The 20,357-nt window shown below is 42.9% G+C and overlaps 1 protein-coding gene and 1 non-coding gene across 5 annotated transcripts in view; one reads left to right on the top strand and one right to left on the bottom strand.

Moving 5' to 3' along the window:
- Window positions 1–1,352: 1,352 nt before the first annotated feature.
- ccdc88c (coiled-coil domain containing 88C) overlaps window positions 1,353–20,357 on the bottom strand; it is a 41,714-nt gene continuing 22,709 nt past the window's right edge. For 2 of the 4 annotated variants that reach the window (XM_041060526.1, XM_041060527.1), the window contains 20 exons: window positions 20,107–20,257; window positions 19,813–19,994; window positions 19,463–19,600; window positions 19,084–19,368; window positions 18,166–18,963; window positions 17,782–17,909; window positions 17,509–17,650; window positions 16,972–17,121; window positions 16,628–16,789; window positions 16,250–16,527; window positions 15,361–15,504; window positions 14,651–14,837; window positions 14,382–14,527; window positions 14,019–14,108; window positions 12,924–13,231; window positions 9,414–9,503; window positions 9,199–9,309; window positions 8,984–9,121; window positions 8,457–8,695; window positions 1,353–5,956 (listed from right to left, as the gene is read on the bottom strand). In XM_041060526.1, coding sequence (XP_040916460.1) covers window positions 5,174–5,956; window positions 8,457–8,695; window positions 8,984–9,121; window positions 9,199–9,309; window positions 9,414–9,503; window positions 12,924–13,231; window positions 14,019–14,108; window positions 14,382–14,527; window positions 14,651–14,837; window positions 15,361–15,504; window positions 16,250–16,527; window positions 16,628–16,789; window positions 16,972–17,121; window positions 17,509–17,650; window positions 17,782–17,909; window positions 18,166–18,963; window positions 19,084–19,368; window positions 19,463–19,600; window positions 19,813–19,994; window positions 20,107–20,257 — 4,650 coding nt within the window. In that variant the 3' untranslated portion in view covers window positions 1,353–5,173. The other 2 variants (XR_005896222.1, XM_041060528.1) reach the window with 2 other exon arrangements.
- trnan-guu lies at window positions 17,398–17,471 on the top strand. Its single transcript has one exon. It is a non-coding gene; the product is annotated as a tRNA-Asn (tRNA).

Genomic DNA, 20,357 nt, shown 5'->3' with positions numbered 1-20,357 from the left:
GGAACAGATACAGAGACACATGACATCACGGTTCAGCTCCACCTACATAAAACACCTGCAGTCTAATTCAACCTGTCTCACCTTCAATGGAGGGCACAGAGCTCAGTTTTGTTGAACTTTATAATCATGGTGTCCAGCTCCATCTATTCCACCATGTTGTGGGTCCACATATTAACATTTGAGGTCAGTCAAGCACAATAAAAGCAAATAAGTGCATGCCAGCACTGCTGACCCACATCCGTGGTGGACCACCATCTGTGATTGTGGTCCAGTGCTGACGCTCATGCTGACTGAGACGCGCACGGTGCCTTCAGGTGGTCTGAGAAATAGTTCTATCCAAATGAGGAAATTAGAAACTCTTCTGTGAAACCTGAATTTGTGATGGTGGATGTAAAAGGATGACATTCAGAGTAAGGGAACAATAAAAGTGAGGTTAGAGTTGTATGGAACTGAGTGACTCATTTCACCACTGAGTCCTATACAAACCCTCTAACGCAAATACCAGAGCAGGTGCATTTGAAAAACACCCTTTGTATTTGTTGTCACTTTGGTTTCTCTCTGTTGGGGAAAAACGGGTGATTTTATACAATTGAAACTTATTGGTTAAGATGAAGGTCGAATTTTAGTCAAGATTCATTTCAGGTTTTGGTCATGGTTTCATCTTCCTGTGAAAAAAAAAAAAAACATTTGAATCTGAATAATCTGCTCCTTTTCACACACATCAGGCTAAATGACACTTACTCTACAGGCTGCATATTATATATTATTCACATTATTACTCTGGACCACATGTACCTCACAGTTCATGGCCAGTGTCCAGTGTTTAATACTTAAAACTTTTAAATAATCTGTTATATCTGATAAGATTGTATGAATATATAAACAAAATATATGACTAACATTTTATGATTACAGCAATATACATATGAGTAAATCTAGGTCAGTTGAATAATAAAATTTAGGGCTGCAACTAACATTATCTTAATAATTGCTGTTTAGTCTGACCGTCACTTCCTTAATTAATCACTGAACTATCATTTTGTCATTAGGTGTTATTGAGTGTAGATTGATGGGCAAAAAAATAGCATAGTTTGACATAAACTCAGTAAGCTCTGCATGAGTTGCTGTCCATCTCTGCTCTGTCACTTCTGTCCTGCAGGGACCTATGACGAGCACAAGTCATTTGAGACACAGCAGCTGACACGCTGAAGCGAGAGCATGGGTTCAATTTTATAAATCTTTATTACAAAAAAGCTTTTGGGTATAATAACATTAGCCTCCTCAGTTACAGTAGCACTTATTCCAGTTAGAGCAGGAAATGTCCGTGACGTCAGCTCCACTCCACCTTCTGCTTTCACTTCTCTCATGTGACGCTGCTTTTCACTGCAGCTTTTCCACACTAATGTGTGGCTGGTTTGTTTTTTTTGTTTTGTTTTGTTAATTCACTGAAGGTTGCACAGCGGTGCTAAGACAAGGAAACCAAGGGTCAGAGGTTTGGTTGAAGGAAGACGTCACATTTCTTGGGACAGTTAGGCAGAAAGACAGATTTACACACAGGCAGACAGACGCACATTCAGAGAAAAGACAGACAGGACACAAACATATAGACACACACACACACACCTTCCAGAAAGAAGGTGTGTGTATATGTGTGTGTGTGTGATGGTGCGGTTTCAATAAAAGAATCATTTTTCCCCTATATTGACATCAGAAAAGTGAAACTGGCTGACACACACACACACACACACACACACACACACACACACACACACACACACACACACGTCCTGTAGGGCTTAAGGAAATAGTAATACAGAGACGCCTTAAGTGCAGACACAACAAAGACAACACACAACAACCCAACACAGGTAAACAGACAGATAACACTACTGACAGCATCAACATACAGTGTTTCACTTCATGTCACTTCATCTCTTTACTAGAATTTCTAATTTCTTTCTTTCTTCTCTTTTAAATCTACACCTATTAAAAGTTTTACTGTGGAATCACAGGGTTTTTACCAGTTTACAGGAATTCATCTGGTTTTGTTTTGGTATCAGCAACATTTTCAAGGTAAAGTTCCAGCAAATTATACAAAACGTTTCCAGTACTTAACCAGTTTATAAAAATCTAACATCATGTACAAATGTTACAGGTAAAATAATTTAGCTCGTTGCATATCGACATGTGCTTTTTGATCAGAGGGTGAGCAGAAAGGTTAGTGACGGACTCCAGTCAAATTTTCATTTTTACAATTCCAGTGTTACATCTTCCTCCTCGCCTCCTCCTCCTCCTCCTCGTCTTTCCTAGGAATGTTTGTCATCACTCATTTCTAATGCAGGAGGGACAGATCTGTATTTACTAAAAGCAATACAGACAAAAAGTCAGTGGATCAGTGTCTTGAGATTTTTTTTTTCTTCCTTTTCATTAACATCATCCATCTCTCCCTCCTCTCTCTGTTCAGATGGGCTGATAATACACCACATATCTAAATGAATCGACCCGTGGTGACAACACTGAAAACAAAATCATTCATTTGTCTCCAGTGGACTCGTGACTCTGTGTTTACATCTTTCCTGTCATCTTTGACCTTCAGAGAAGAAGAAGAAGAGAGATAAATCTAGGCCTTTTAGTCCAAACCTTATAATGTGCGAATCCACTGACCTTACAGAGACACGTGGACACATATATGAGACAAAAGTGACAGAGTGGAAGACTGAACACCTTCTGTTATCCTCTGGTACAGTGGGCAAAAAATGATCTTAACCACAGCAGCTATATTGAATTAATAATATTTAGCTTTTTAAATAATCATATCTACATTTGACAATATATACTGTGAGTCAATATAACTAATAAATCAGTGATGAGGACTGCTTCTTTGTGATATTCAAATGGTGATATTATTATAGATCAGTATGATTAAAACAGACCTTTCCATCTGGTAACAGCAATGTTTCAGCTCAGCCTTATCTTCATAAACGGCCCTTGTTGTTTCAGTGTTTGTTGCTAACAGTTGGCAGCACGTGAATCTGAACCTTGACTGATCACTTAATGCTGATGTAGAGTCTGATCTAATGAGCAGTTTGTGGTTTAACACAGACAGAAGACAAAATGATCACAATTCAGAAGCTGGAACCAGGAAGTCAATTAATTTTCTGCCAATTTACAAACGATTTTACGATATAAAACTACATTTACTGTTATAAAAGATTCTATCTATTGCACCTACTCCTGCTACATGTCATAAAATATACAGCATATACTAAAGTTTTATGTGCATCGAAGTCAGAGGCTCACCAGAGACACTTGGATGATTTTGTTCTCATTACTTGATGAGTGCGTTTACCAACAGAACAATGTGCCAAACACATGGTGTATTCAGTTACTGGAAAACTCTCAACTATTCAAAGTTCACTCGCTGCATGAACAGCTCTAACTATCCAGATCACAGCGGGTCTGGATTCAGGCTGAATCTCTCTCGCTCTCTGTTGTGCAGTGCCTACAACTGTCTGGCTAACTTAGCGTGCAGCAGTACACCCTACCAAAACACAGTGGTTTACCCAGTGGTGTGTGTGTGTGTGCATGTGTATGTGTGCATGTGTATGTGAATTACGTCCAGTTCAATGGTTAGCAAAGCCACAACCAGCCCCCTCAAGGACAATGCCTGTGTCTGTATATATCATTATATATATGTGTATGTGTGTGTGTGTGTGTGTGTGTGTGTGTGTGTGTGTGTGTGTGTGTGTGTGTGTGTGTGTGTGTGTGTGTGTTTTTGAAACTAGTGTTGGCTCGGACACAGCAACATTTCCAGTAAAGTGTCAAGAGTGTTGCATGCTGGGACAGAATCTAAAGATGGAGGGGAGAAAGACTGTAATTTAACTGGGAGGAGCCCCACCATCTCTGTCTTGTTTATCTATTCATCCTCCCATCCCTCCATCCGTCTCTATATCCGTCCCTTCATCTGTCTCATCCTGTCCACTGCTCTCTCCGTTCCAGCATCCCTCTGTTTATTCTAACTCTGTCTCTGTACCCTCTTCTTCTTCACTTGCTTCGTTTCTCTTTGCTTGGATCCCTCCATTTCCTCTCTTGTCTTTTTCAGTGTTTGTTCTAGATAGCAGAGGAGACGAGGAGGAGGACGGAAAAACAGGAGGAGGAACCTGATACATTCAGTAGCTCTGGTGCCTCTGGTCATCTTCACTTTATTTCAATCACTCTAGGTGAGGGCTAATTCCTGGCATACAGTTCTGCCGAACCGGTGGCATCCACGCAAACATTTGCAGGGCCAGACAGTGTGTCAATCAGCAGCCAACGAGTTCCAGCTCATAGACAAAGCCCACTCTTAGTGTTCTGGTCCACAACTAGGTTTTAAGTAGTACGGATTCTCAGACTTCAGACATCGCAGCTTCTATCTCCATCTCTGTAGGTGTTATAATTAAAACAAAAATCAACATCTGGCTCATCATCTCTTCAAAACATCCACACATTTCATCTTTTCCCAAACAGTCAGTAACGGAAAACAGGCCGTTTTCAAAAAAAAGCTCCTTTGGTGGCTTTGGTGTCCCAGAGAATATCCCATCCTATGGGCTGAGGCTGTTTGCTGGATCCCACTAAACATGGTGACACTAAAACAGCAGAGGCTAATGAATTCCAGCATTCTCAAAGACTTTAGTGTTGTGGTGTTCAAATCTAAATCCTTAGAAGACCATCAGTCTACACTGCATCCGGCTCTGAGAGGCTCAGCTTGTTGATGATGATGGTGGTAAGAGGAAACTGACTCCATGGATCCAATAGCTGGGGCGTGACACAGTGTTTGTGTGCAGCTGAAGCCCTGGCAGCTCCTCAGCTTTAATCGGCTGTATTGGCAGGTGGTGTATGGAAACAGGTTTGGTTGTTCATCTACAAGTTTGTTCCAGAAAATACAAACTAAAGTCCTTTATGCAGAGATGTTTTTCATTGTGACAAAGCCTGGCCCATAGACTTGGCCAGTGGTTGATGCTGCATTGGAACAAAGCTCAACCGTAGACTTATAAGAAACGGCAGACGTCTAAGTTCTAATAGTACAAAGAGCTTAGTCCAAAGACTGATAAGCAGCGTCTCAGGGTTTGGACTCAGCCCATAAAGCTCCAGCATTTAGCCCCAGCAGGTCGTAGTTGTTATTTGGTTCCCGTGTTCAGACACAGCCGTACTCATACCACACAGTCTGGGGGTCGTTGTTGGGGTCAGGTGAAGCTGGTGTGCTTTTCGGGCGTTCGACAGAACCACACCTCGATCTCTCACTTTCTTTCTTTGCGAGGGTGGAGTCACCTGACTGTCCCTCTCTGAACACCTCCCCGTGCTCATAGGCTTCATCGGCACGTGAAGTGGGCACGGCCCTGACGGGGGTTACCATGGCAACCTCTCCACGGTGATGGTACGAAGTGGAGGAGGACGGGCCGTTTCGAGAGACAGGAGTCCTCCCTCTCTCTCTGTCTCGCTCTGTGTATCTCTCTGTCTGCAGGTTAAGAGAAGATGAGTGGTGAATGGGCGCGTTTAGGAAGCTGCCATCTCCAAGCTGATTGGTTGGACCAGCCAGGCGAGCAGAGAGAGGCCGCTCTCTCCCGTTAGCTCCTCCCCCTTGCCGTCGAACTACCACATCTGACTGGCTAGGAGAGCCCTCGTTTCCACGGAAACTGTCCGGTCCACTAGAGCGCAGCAAATCAGCCGAGGCCAGGCTGAAGGCCCGGCTCAGTGACTGGCCGGTTCTCTGGGTGTGAGGCTGACCTGAGGATGGGGAATGGCCAACAGGCTGGCGGGGTGAAGGTTTCACGCTATGGCCTGGCCTTTGGCTGGATGGTTGTACAGTAGGTGTGACATAGTTGGTGGGAGTCACCTGATCTCTATTAATGGGAGCTGAGGGGGCGGGACTTCTGGTGAAGTAGTCAGTCATCAAGTCCTCCCTGCTCCCTGTAGAGACCTAGACAGAGAGAATCAAAAATTATCACAAATAAATTAGGATGAGAAACAGTAGTGTAGCTAACACAGATCACCGGAGTGACACAGTGATACTTCTGTGGCAGCTATCAAGGCTTCCAATGCTTCCAATTTAAAACTTCCTCATTCAAAATGTGGAAGTGAAGACAAAACCTTGAAGACCAAGAAAAACTTCAGATAAAAATCAAAACCCCTGTGTGACTGCAAAGGACCCGCAAAATGGAGTGGGCTCACCCCCCCCCCCCCCCCCCCCCCCCCCCCCCCCCCCCCCCCCCCCCCGCAGGCGGATTACACATGATCTTTCAAAGACCTCAGAAAAACTGAGGATGGACCCTAACATCACAAAAGTCAGCATCTCAAGTCTCAAGCAAACAAACATCTGGATAAGCCCTGAGTCCTTCTGGAACCAAATGCAGACACTGAAACTGAGCTCTTTGGCCAAAATCACCAAAGGTGCAACATTTGATGGAAAGAACATCTTGCTCACGGTTAAGCATGGGGGTGAAAAAAAAAACCCCTGCTTTGGGGTTGTTGTGTGAGAGACACAGGAAACACTGCATCAGAAACACGAACTGAGGCTCACCAAGCAGCCCTCACAGCCCCCTGACCTGAATATCATTAAATCCTGTGAGCAGATGTTAAACATGCTGTGCTTGGATAAAACTGTCTCAGGACTTGAAGCGATGTGCAGAAAGGCAGGGTTAAAAAAAAAAAAAAAAAAAAAAAGCAGTAGAGAGGTGTGAGAAACTCATTCGTGGTTACAGGAAGCGGTTGATTTCAGTTATTTACAGTTCAGTTATTAGAATTCAGTTATTTTTTATTTATTTTTTTACCAAGACATTTGCAATTGCAACAATTTTCTGGGAGAAGTGGTATATTACCTGACAGAACTGTACATGCTGATAGACCCAGCACACCAGTGCATCAGTTGTCAACAGTTGCATACCACCAAGAATCAGCATACTATACTGAAACCAGAGTGACACACCATTAGCTGCTTTCCAGTGTACAGGAAGGCTGAGCTTTATTTACTGACTATCTCACTTTGCTGAGGAAGGTAATGCAGAGCTGTGGTTTTAGCTGTGACCGCCTCATGCCAAGCCATCTCTAATGTATTCCTATTTTACATTTTCATTCTGCCTTTCTTTGACGCACTCTATGAGCAAGTGTGATTCAAATGATTATTTCTGACAGAGGAAGTGAACCCGTGTGTGTCCAGACTACGGCGAAACGTCTGATGTTTATCAGCTGTGAAACAAAATCCTTTGATGTAAGGGTGGGAATCAGTGTTAATCACACTCATTACTGAATCATCCTGTATTGATTGTCATAGGAATGTGTGTGGTTTAAATGCAGCCCTGAGGGCCTCTCCCTTTCTGCAGGATCATCAATAAGAATTATTATGGGTGTTGTAGCTCTTTTAGCAAAACAAGGTATCGAGGTCTGGACAAAAAAAACAAAAAGACAATAAATGTTCACCGACTTCAAGTCATATTCCCATGCTGATATGAGGCTCTGGGTCAGTCAGTACATATGCAGATGACAGGCGGGGATGAAACAGCTGATTTGTAGGCAGGAGACGGCCTCAGAGCCGATAGATTAGAGGTGATAAGAAGCACTTTCACAAACCTAAACTATGACTAGTAAATGAGTCTCTGTTGCTCAGTCAGAAACATTCACTTCATGGCCCAGCTGTGTGATCAGGTCTGTAGTGATACTTGTGATGGGCAGATTAACCTGGGTTTATTAATAAAGACCAGAGGTCAACAAACCTCAAATGCAAACGTGCGATAAGATCAGATCTACTCTCTAACCGAGCATGTGGTGTAACGGTCTCCTCCTTCACACGAGGTGCTCTTTGCTGGTTACAAAATACAAAATAACTCAGAATCAGGATCAAAACCTTTTTAAATGTCAATCATTGTTTGTTAATACATAGCTCTTGATTTTCCATTAGATCTGCTAGTTTCCCCCACATTTCAAACATGAAATCTGTACTTTTTTATTATCAAAACTGAAAATAGATTGTCCTTGACAGGCCTCTGCAGCCAAACCATGCAGAAATATGAAAGAAAGGAACGACCTCAGAGAATAAAAACATTTTCTTGACTCTTCTCTTTAATCAGATGTGAAATAAAGGCTCAATAAAGGAAAATGGCTCCACTGTCTCTCAGTTTTTGCCACCTATCTTGAGATTTACTGCATCATTTATACCATATTCAGTCATTTCAATTTCCACTTTACTATAGTTTGCCCTTTTCAGTATTGGTATTGTTTTTGTTGACACCTCCATGAACCTGCAGCACAAAAAGTAAATGAAGGAAAAACTGCATTATTTTCACATCTGTTCTCATGACTGTATGGTGAGTCGTCTTTATGTTTGATGAATGCTGCCCTGCAGCTCAGAGCCAAACATCAGCAGTTTTCAGGGGCTTGAGGCTCACACACACACACACACACACTCACACATATACACTTCTTACCATGAGAGGTGACTTTAAGTTGCTCTCCTGTAGAAACTCTTCCAGCGTCACCATCTCACTTCCAGGTGAAGATGAGCGAGGCTTAGTCCTAACCCCGCCTCCACGCTGTGGCTGTGCCCTCTGGGGTGTATGGTCGTATGGGAGGGTGGAACTGCGCGAGAGGGTCTGGTGTGACCGACTGAGACCCATGACATCATCACTAGAGAGGCTGGCTGAGTGAGCCTGATAATCCAATGTGTCTAAAACAGAGAGACATATTAGTGTTATTACATTATGAATCTGGGTACCACCTCATTACACCAGGGCTTTACTGCAAGTATAACCTGCATGGAGTCACTTTGGAGTAGGCCTCTGTGTATCTGTGCAGACTAAGAGCTAAATGTGCATTAAGTAATAAAACTGATGGCACTGCAGCTACTTACTGTAATGTCTGAAGGCAAATTTCAGACAATCTTTTGACAACAAATTAAAAAGAAATCATGTACTTATATAAAAATCCTGCTAAATATTGCTTTAAGCTGATGCACCTCTGCAATTGACAGGTGAGTTGGAGCTGGAGGTGTTGTGGCTGAAGTCTGCCGATCCAGGGCGACCGCTGTTGTTGCCATGGTGACCAAACACCGAGTCCGATGTATTGTGGCAAGAGTCTTCGTCAAGTAAAAGACCTGAAATTTTGTTTACACACCGTCATAACCCATTTCCAATACACTCACATTCCTGCTGTACTAATAACCCGACCTACCTCTGGGTCTGCGGCTGGGGCCTGGTCCCTTTCTGGAGTTAGAGTTGTTGGTTAGGCCCAGCGAGGACGACTGATGGCTTGGAGTGGAGCTCAGAACTTTATTGATCTGACCTGAGATTAAAAAACAGGAGTTACTCTGCTAGAAGAAAAACACAACTGCTCATGCACAGAAATTCATTTAAATTAGACTGTATATATTAATATATATTAATTACCTTGTCCATGTCCATCTTCTCCATTGACACTCTCACTACTGCCTCCTGGAGTACTGCTACGATAAACTCCCTGGCCCCTGTCAGTCAAACCTGCAAACCAGTAAGAATGTGGTGAAGAGCTGCTCTGGGCCGCTATAGTGTAACCATGAGATATGCAACCACAGGAAGCACAGTGCTGAGAGAGAGCAGGAACAAAACACTGGGTCAGGGTGTGATTTTAGGTGTTATTTTTAACAGTGTGGCAAAGAAAGCAAAGCAGAACATTAAGAATCCATTCACTGGTGAAGGCACGTTGGAAGCTACTCAACACTGTGACATCTGTTCTTATTCATGCCTTTGATTCTAATATTAGTATTAGTTTTAATAGATTTTGGGAAGTAACTCCATCCAAGCATGCTCAAATAAGGAAGAGTGATCACTGACGCCTGTAAAGGCTGGAGCTGCCTTTACTTTCTACCCCTGTGTCACCGTGAGTCATATAAATACCAAACCAATGAGGGTGCGAACATCAATGCACCGAATAAAAATAAAGCACCACTGTATGTGTCATCATGAAAATAGAGCTTTTAAATTCAAGTGATGGTCTAGATGTGTTTCCAGGACCCGAGAACAGTAACTGGACCAACCACTGAAAATCCCAGTACATCTTTTCTCTTTTAAAACACAGTCTTGTGCTTTGCTCTTATGGTTATTTAGGGGAAACTGGGAAAATTGGTGGTGTCTCAGTAAATGTGAGTTATTCTTTTCATGATTTAAAGTGAGGCCATATAACAGTTGCCAAACAGCAGCTTATAATGGCTCACTGAATTTAACTTCATTTCCCTGGATTCTCTTGACTCAGTCATTTGAAGAACAAATTTAGATTTTTGTCAAGCGAGCTCAAAACACTCAAAACTCAAACTGCTTAAGCCTCATGTTAGCTTAAGTTGAATCTCTTTTTTTAAATATTTATTACAGCTTTAGAAATACTGATATATTAAAACACTGGTGTTAAAAATCAATTTAAGCTTCTAGTGCTGGGAAGACTGGTGTCTCAGATAGAGGAGGGACAGGAGAAGAGTTATAGCAGCAGACAGACAGACAGACAGGTTGGACACAGAGGCTCTGCTTGGTTGCTGTGGTGACGTGACACCGCTGAGTGAATAAGGCAAAACTCTGCGACAAAAGATTTGTGAAGCAGCTCTGTCCTCAAGCAACGCAGCTCAGAAAAGAGACTGAAAGGACATCTGGTGTTATTACAAGCATTAATTCTCTCTGACAAACACTCAGGGAAGTGACAGCACACTCTAACACCCATACATACACGTATCATTTATACAGAGACAAATCAAAAGCTAAGAACTCTTCAAGGACAGGCTGGTATACAAAGGAAAGCCTGGCGTGCTTGGAAACAGGAGCCTGCACACAAACTCATACACATACACAAACCATGTCTACACACACTACTTACTAGTAATACTGGCTGGTTCACAACGGCAACATGGACATGTTTGTGTCTTATATGTTTATTTGTACTGAAGAGTGTGCAATGTCTGCATGTATTAGTGTTTATGAAGAATATGCATGTATGATATGTGTGCGTGTCAGGTGTGACAGTGAGAGTGATGATGATGTGTTGGTTTAAAAAAAAAAAAAAAAAAAAAAAAAAGATGAAGATGAGGAGGAGGAGGATATTAGAATACTCCGTTGGCTGAGATTGACTGGCTAGTGATAACTTCAGATGAGATGTCAGAGGAAGACCGAAATCGCAGTCGTCTGTTGAGGGAGAAACGAGAAGAGGAGGAGGAGGAAGGAGGGGAGGAGGAAGCGAGGAGCTTGTCTTGACTTTTACTGCGGAAAAATTTGAAGCGTTTTGGGACAGGAAGAGCTAAGTGGGAGAGAAATGGACAGAGATACGGAAAAATGTAGAGAGAGTGACAAACAATGACAGTGGTTAAGAGGTTATTAAGTATTTGGATTGTCAAAAATGTAAAATAACAGATACCATGCAAGAGAACCCATCAGAACAAATCAAGGACATGGAACTCTGTTGTTGAATAAAATCATGCAGAAGACTCAGGACTAAACCTCAACTCACTCTGAATTTAAACCAAGTATGACAACTGGTAGAAAGCTCAGTGCACAGGAAATAACAGTAGAAATAAATTTCACCTATGTTGATGAGACATGCAACCAGTTGTCAGTTTATTAGGAACACCTGGGTAAAACTAATGCAGTCTGAGGTTCCAATTTCTTGTTTTTGTTAAAACTGTTACACACGTGTTGATTCAACTGCATGATCATTTTTGGAAGATGTAGTTTGTGCTGATGTTGAACCTGTGTTACATTATACAGAGAGGTGTTTGTTATCCAGCCTACCCTCATTAATAAAAACGGGGCAGACAAAATAATAGAAACACCTGTCAGATTAACACAACACAATGCAACACAAACTACATCCTCCAAAAGGCTGATAAAGCTGAAACGCTTCTCTAACGCAGTATTTGACAACACTAGCCAGGTGTTCCTACCAACTGAGCGTTTGTATCTGTATAGAAGAGCAACTGGAAAGATTTATTGTTTATGTTTCAACTTATTTCCTTAAATAGGTTGTCAGTGGAATAAAAAACAGGTTTCTAAAAGCCAGTTGTTGACGTAAGAGTGAACTGAGCTTAGTCGTGAGAAGAAATCCATTTTAGAAAAGAGCAATAACACAGAAATCCATGGAAATAAAAACATGAAAACAGTTAGAACCATGCACTAGAACCCAGTTATTCTGCTATTAGGATAGAATGATGAAAAGTAGGTATCAGGTAGCTACAGGAAATATGTGTGAATTGACTTTAGAAAGAAAGCTTTTTGTAATGTTTTCATACATTACTTCTTGTAAATACATAACACCTGTTTTACTACTTCTATCACTCCCTTACAACATATACCACACCATGCTTATCAAAAATAAAAATTAGAACCAATAGTTAAAACTATCGCATAGACAATGCTAAATATGTAATATGAGAAATGTGAAATATAATAAAAAATATATTTATATAAAGATAAATATATCAGAAAGTTCAGGCCAGAAAAGACAAGAAACCTGTTACCTCCAAGTATTAGAACAGGTCAGATATAGCAGATGTTAACAGGAGTGTGAAGTTACTGTCAGTCATTCAGTCAGTAATATGATGGTCAACAGCGCCCTTTGCAGGCACACTGTGGAGGCACAGCTCATCCAAAGCCATGTTTTTCCACCAACTTTGTGACAAAGTATTAATAAAAATGTATTTGATGTATGCTGTATATGTACTTCATAATAATAGACTTTATTTATAGTTTTCCTCTCTACTATACCCCATAAAGAGGAAATCAAAGATATTAGTCTCTCCTCCAATGGCAATACAGAACAAATATATATCCTGAGTGTGCGCATGTGTGCTCAAAAATCCTCTGGTAGTTAATGTTCTATGAAAAGAGCTTTTAGTTTTTTGGATGCGTTTATCACAGCACTGTGTGTGTGTAAAGGGTGTTTACCTCGGTTGATGGGTGTCAGTGTTGCTGGACTCTGGGGTCCCAGACTGGGGCTTGTGGTGTGGCTGTTATGGTTGCTGTGAGTCTGGCCACCATTTTGCGAGTCACTTGTCGTGCGTTGGGGTGGAGGGGGTGGTGTCTCAGGGGGGAGGAGCGGGGGTGGTGAAGGTAGGGGGATGTCTGGGGCACTCTTTGCACGTTCTCTCTCCTTGCCGCCTTCCTTGTCTCGGTCGCCCCCTCTCTCCCTGCTGCTCTCCTTTCGGGGTTTGATGAGTTTGGCTAAAGCTTTGGCTCCAGACCACTGCCGACTCCTGTCCAAACACATTTTTATCTGCTGTGCTGTATATTCAATTTCAACATCTGCTATACATTAGAAAACATAATTATGCATATTTAATGTTGTGGTAATATTTGTAACAAACATAAGTTGTAGATTCTAAATAAGTAAAAAAGAAAATCAGCAAGTTACATAACAAGTCAGTGTTTCTGCTGATCTTAAAGATTCCCTTAAAACTTAAAATCCCATAATGTTTGGATGTGAGAAATGACCAAGAATCACACAAGCTGGCAACAGAAAATCTATTCAAACGAAGAAAAAGTGCCATGTTCTTTGCAATAAAAGAAAAGCGGCACCGTGAGTGATGGGATAGAGTCTGTTGAGTTGTGGGTTGCAAAGATGGAAGAGGCACAGTAATGTTACAGTTAGCTGCTGTTAGTTGCTGGGGTGTTTCTCTTCCTCTCTGTTCCAGGACATGGCTCAAATTGCTGGTGTCTGAGACAATAAGTGCTTACACCGTGAGCTGTATTGAATGTCTTCTATTTGTCATTTGATACCAATACAAAAGCAAAGGCAAAAACCCAACTAAGCTGTATGTCCTTAAAGAACTGCCGCATGCTTGGTTAGAAGCAGCTTAGTTCCTGTGATGTGATAAGCTGAGTCTACAGGTAACCCTTCATTAACAGACCCTATTGACAGTAGATCAAATATTCTTGTGTTTTCATATCATTAAAACTGCACATTAAGTGTACAGTGTGTATTAGTTTCATCACCCAGCTCTAACTGTATAAATAAGATGTAGTTAATGATGCAGGTATTACTTCTTAGGTGTGGGGTCGTAGAACTTGTACTGGTCCATGATCTTCTCCTCCAGTTTCTCTTTTTGCCGACGAAGAGAATTCAGCTTATCACTAATTAGAGAAAGAGGCAGAGAGAAGGAAGGACAGAAACGGAGAAACGCATTAAATCTGCAGTACTGTTCTATCTCTCTGAACCCTAACTTGCTTTAACAGTTTCGATACACTCTACATGTATTTGTGTCCATCTTCTGACAGCATTTCCAGATAATTACATGTTAATAGTTGTGTCCACTCTGTAGTTCAATGTGATGTACAGGACGTCACCTCGGTACAGGTAATGTAAGTGTAAGTTTGTGTTGCAGGCGTTGCGTTGTGTGTAGTTACATGTATAGTTTCTGCTCCTGGTGGTAGAGCTCTTTGCTCTCCATGCTCCTCTCCAGCAGAGTGTGGTTCTGCTGACTCAGCAGGTTGATCTGACTCAGCAGGTGGTGGTTCTCCTCTTCCAGGTTCCCTTTCAGTCGACTCAACAGCTAAACACACACAAGAGTCAGGTCAGGAAAGCAGCGAATGGTAATCCAGACCTGTCTGATAAAGTCAACCACTGCTCTGCTATGAGAAGTATTTGTCATGGTGGAATAAAAGGCCCCGTTTACCTCACAGTGGTTGTCTAGCTTGGTCATGGTTAGATCCAGGCTCCGGTGCTGTTCCATCAGTAAATCGTATTTTGCTGTCCAGTGATTCACTTCCAGCTGGGCGGAGCTTAATGAGCTCTTGAGTTCGTTCGTGCGCTGCTGGAATTCTTCACTTTGCTCCGAGTGCTGTGATTGGCTCTCTGTCAATCTACAGGGGGGAACAGAGGAGGTCAGAAAGAAGGAAAAGAGCTCTGGACTAATGTGACGAAAGACAAGGCATAAAAGAGAGCGAAACAAATGTCCTGTAAAAACCTTTATGAATGATTGTGCTTGTGATCATTATGTCATAGTACGTTTGCAAAAGGGTGAACTATATAAGTCAGTCAACAACAGCAGGGATAGAGCAGGGAAGTGATTAGAGCTCAGGACCTCGTCCTAGACTCTCAACTCAGTGAGCGAAAGTACAACAGAGGCCAATAGGAATTAATAGTGAGGTTTACATATTCACCAAAAATTTCAATTTCACAGATAAAAAGCTGAAAGAAAAATCACCCAAAGAACTGTTTTTCTGAGGTTTTCATTTGAGTACACACTTGGAAAGTTAGGACATGTTCTTTGTAGAAGTTAAAACATTACAAGGCTGAATGATAAAAAATGAGTTTCAAGAAGTGATTTAAAAGAAGATGCAGGTCTTAAATCTGACGGTGAGACTGTGTGTGAAAATACAGTACCTGTCCACTTCTGTTTTTAGCTGTAGGTTCTCTTGCTGTAGCAGCCGATTCTTCTGGATCTCCTGTTTTAGTTCTTCCCTCTCTTTCTGACCACGCCCCTCCTGCTCCTCCCATTTCTCCTTCTGCTGCAGCAAAACACAATACCTGCAGAAAGACACACAGACACACACAGAGACAGAGCAGAGGGCTTATTTCTACTTGATAGTGTCTGCAATTGTATCTTGAGAAAGCCACATGGATGCGTTTGGTTACACTGTCCATAAACCTTTGATACCATGTAGCTGAATATGGCCTCTACTTTCATGTGACTCCATGCATGTTAACATCCCATATATACTACACTGAGCACAACTATGCTCTATGAAGCTGCAGTAAATTTAGTTACTATGCCTCAGTCCTTAATCTACTGCAACAGCACAGCTGCTAGAAAAGCTAAATTTAATTGTGACCAGAACATAGATTTATGGTTAATTAACACTGACTTATGTATATGTTGAGACAATGGTAGATATTAGTTACAGTAAGTTAACACTACTTTTTCAGCAAGCTTATTTACCTCCTTCCCTTTTCTGACATTTCTTAAAAAGTAGTACATTAACAGAAGTCTATTCATTTGAGCTTCTTCCATTAAAAGCTGATGAAATGCTTGTAAGCAGCAGTTTCATGTGTTCAGTTGTCATGTGGCTCGACCCAAAATTTGTGCCACATAAGTAACATTGTACACAGTCTATATATAGCAACCATACTAGAACCGTACTAAGCTCATTATCTATATATTTTCCTCACTGACAGTGTTTTGGTCATGTGTTTCCCCTCTCAGTGTTCTGTCAGAGGACTATCAAAGACCTTCTATCTCGACACTGTTAGTAGGGTTTGTGTGTAAACGTACTTGTTGTGCAGCGTCCTGTGTTCACCCTCTAGCCCCCTCTGTTTGCTTTTCAGCGCGGCGTGCTGACTGATCAGCTGCTCGTACTCCTGTGCCTGCCTCTCGTGAACGTTCAGCAGGCGCTCGTGGTCGTTCAGCACGCTTTCCCGACCTCGCCACGCCTCCTCGCGCTGTCGCTGCCACGACTCTACCTCCGTCTCCAAGGCAGTGACTTGGCCCTGTAGCACAGCATTCTGGGCCATGAGAGATGCACTCTGGGAGGAGAGTGTGGAGTTCTCCACCTAAGGGATTCATTAGAAATCAACAGTTCAGAAAACACAGCCATAATGAGCTAAAATCAGCTTTTGTTCCTCAAAGCTGTCTGAATGAAAGACTTCATACCTGCAGCTTTGCTGTCTGTGTATGTAAGGTTGAATTCTGTTCCTGCAGGGTCGTGGTGTGTCGCTGCAGCGCCACCATCTGGTTGTTGAGAGAAGTGTTCTGGTTCTCCAGCTTTTTGAGCTGCTCTTTCAACAGACTGCTCTCTGTCTGCAGGGAGGCATTCTGGAGGAAATACAGACACCACAAACATTTAATAACTCATTCAGTGTAGAAAAGACTCAACTATCAACCCAACCATCAAATATATCTGCATGTCAAGTAGAAGTGCACAAATAAAAGGCATCAAAATCTATTAAATATTTACTTAATATACTTTAGTCAGGGGTTAACAATGTTTTACTTACGTTCTTTTCTACATCGATAAGATGATCTTTGATTCGCAGAAGTTCAGCAGTGGCTGACCCTTGACCCCGATCGCCACCTGACCGCTGTTGGCAGGTGTGGATTTCTCCCTCCCTTTGTTCCTGACTTAGGGCAGACAACGTCTTCCGAGCCTATATTTAGATACATATATAAATATATACATGTCCATCTATATTAGAACACACTACAACACAATACAATTGCTTATAAAAGCATAATAATGTAAAGAATTCATAATCAATGTGGCACTACAGCCAATTAGTGGGAGTGAACCTCTGTTTCTTTGTGTCATTTGTTCACACTACATTGAATTAGCTCCTATGTGTAATGATAATAACAACAGTTATTGTTGTGTATTTATTCCTGTACATTCGTATCTACAGAGCACAGTGGGCAAAGATAGAGCGGTCTCTGTGGCGCAATCGGTTAGCGCGTTCGGCTGTTAACCGAAAGGTTGGTGGTTCGAGCCCACCCAGGGACGGTTTATCTTATCTTAAAGCCAGAGCATGTGTCCTTACAGTAGCTAGCTCGGCACGCAGCGTAGCACTGTGTGTGTTGCTCTCCTCCAGCTTCTTTTCCAGAGAGGAGATCTTCTCCTCCTTGATCTTCATCGTCTGTTTGACAGTTTCCTCCAGCCGAGACTCCAGCAGCCTGTACCTGCTGACATATACAAAGGACAACAGTGAATCTAATGAGCCAATTACATTCAGAAAGACAGAATCATTACTACACATCAAACAGTTTAGATCTGTGTAGTCTCCTAGAATAGGACAAATATGAGAGACAGATACCTGTCCTCCAGTGTGTGCTCTTGCTGCAGTAGTTTCTCTCTGTTCAGTCCGATCTTCTCCAGCTCTTCACTGAGTCTCTCCAACTCAACACTCTGCTGCTGAACGCTCAGCTTCTCTGACACCAACTCCTGCACACACAAAGATGTGTGATACACAACTGTGAAACTCCCACATACATGTCTACATGTCCATACACAAGATATCTGCATGTCTGCCTGGTTTGGTTTTATCACATGATATTCCTGGTTGTGAGTGAGGCGCTCTTAACCTACATTAATATAGTTTATAACACTAACATGTTTGCTGTTGTTTACACCATTAAAAAATGTCTGAATAAATTTTAAAGATTTCTTGTGGGTCCAGTGTTGAAGCTCTTCCTCTCACCTCTCTCAGAGTAGCCAGAGTTCTCTTGTCAATAGTTGCCTGTTTCTGCAGCTCCTTGTTCTCCCTCTCCAGCTCTTTGGCTTTGACTGCCACCTCCTTCAGCCTCTCCACGTCCTTACTCAGAGCCATGCCCTCCTTCTCCACTGTAGCCAGTCGCCTGGTTTTCTCCTCCAGTTCTGTCTCTTTCCGCTCCAGCAGCGTTCTGCTCTTCAAGCTCTCCTTTTCCAGGTGCTTTCTCCCCTTCTCTGACTGCTCCAGGTCCAGTTGGAGCTTCCTCCTCTCCTTGTCTCCTTCCTCCCTCCTTCTCCGCTCCTCCTTCAGCTCCTCTACTTCCCTTCTCCATTCCTCCTCTCTGCTGTGTGCCTCCTGCCTCTCTCTCTCCCCTTCTTCCCGCTCCTCTTTACTCCTCTCTATTTGCTCTTCTAAGCGACGCTTCTCCTGATTCAGTACGGCCATGTTCAGCTCCAGCCTTTCTGCCCTCTTCCTCTCTGTTTGCGCCTCCTCTCCGACCTCTTCCAGCCTCCTCTTCAGCTCCTGTGCCTCTCTCTGCACCTCCTTATGCTCCTCCTGCAGGGTGGCTAGGCGGGCGGATGAGGAGCGCAGGTTTTCCAGTGAGCAGCGGAGGTCCAGGTTCTCCTTTGACAGCAGGCCGTTCTCCGCCTCGTGCCTCTTCAGCTGCTGCAGCTCTTGCTGGGCCTCCTCTGCCTCCCGCTTCAGCCTGTGCACCTCCTGCTCCAGGGAGGCCACCTGCTTCTCAAGAGCCTCTGACCGCTCGCTGTATGCACGCAGAGACACCACCTGGAAATAAAAGAGGGACAACTACATCTTACACACTGATTTTTGAAGCAATCAGAGTAGTTTTAAGCTTTAATTAAGAATACATCAATAATAAATGAATTATTTTATCAGAATTATTACCTCTCTGTTCAGAGTCTCCCTGCTCCGTTCCAGCCGTGCTGCCTCTCTCTCTGCCTCCTCACAGCGACCCGCCCTCTCCCTCAGCCTCTCTGCCTCCTCACTGGATACTTTGAGCTGAGTTTCCAAGCTGGCCAACCGGGAGCTGGTATCAGTGATGTTCTGGTGCAGTAAACGGTTCTCTGCTTCCACCTCACGGACCCTTGCCTCACTGTTTGACTGTGCCCGCTCCTGGAGGGACGCCACCGCATCAGACAGGTGCTGCTTCTCGCTCTCTAACTCTGAGATCTGATTGGAAAAGTAGAACAAAGGGACAGGGGCGTCAACAAAGAATGCATGTTCTGTTTCATATTTTAGCTGAGTGTGTTTCTGTGTTAAGTACCTGCCGATCCTTCTCTGCCCTCAGAGCGTGCATTTCTCTCTCCAGACTCTGCTTCTCCTTCAGTATTTCCTCTCCCAGAGATTCCATGTCCTGATTGGTCAGTCTCTCCTGGTCCAACAAGCCCTGAAGACGCTCCAACTAACAAACCAAAAAGTAAACACGACAAAGGAACAGCCCTTGATAAGGTGAACTATAACTGGCTATATATTTATTGCAGAACTATTCAATACTGTTTTGTAAAGACTGTGAGTTTATTCTGGAGCTTGAAAACATTTTTTTTTAGTTTTTTGGATATTGTACACATTTTCTCCTCCCTGAGGAAATGCCTCTGCCATCTCCAGGCCTCCCACCTTCTTGCTGAGACTCTGATTCTCCCTGTCCAGCTCCTGGGTGTGGAGCTGCTGCTCCTGCAGCAGGTGGTTGTCCTCCTTCAGTCTCTCTATAGAGGCCTGTAGCTCCCGGTTTTCCTTCTCCAGCTTCAACACTCGACTGGAAACACACTCGTTCAGCTCATGGACCAATGACTTACGAGCTGCAGCAGAGAAAAACGTTTGGCTTAAGACAGAATATAGAAAACAGCATTTCTGAGCACAGAAGAAGAAATGCATATTACAGAAAAAAAACAAAAAAAGCAGATGTCTTACTCTCTGTGTTAGTGTTGTCATGGTTCTTGGTCAGCTGTTCCAGTTCCCAGCCCAGATGAGCTGACTCGTTCATACTCTGTTTCTGTCCAATCTCCAGCAACATGTTCTCCTCCACCAGCTCCTCCAGCCTCCGGCGTTCATTGTCCCTCTCCTGCACAACACACGCACAACACACGCACAACACACACACACACACACACACACACACACACACACACACACACACACACACAAAAGATTAGCATATAATG

This window comes from Toxotes jaculatrix, chromosome 17 (assembly GCF_017976425.1).
Source record: "Toxotes jaculatrix isolate fToxJac2 chromosome 17, fToxJac2.pri, whole genome shotgun sequence".
Taxonomy (NCBI): Eukaryota; Metazoa; Chordata; class Actinopteri; family Toxotidae; genus Toxotes; species Toxotes jaculatrix.
Note: the sequence above shows the minus strand (reverse complement) of the source record. Positions and strands in the feature narration are given on the sequence as shown.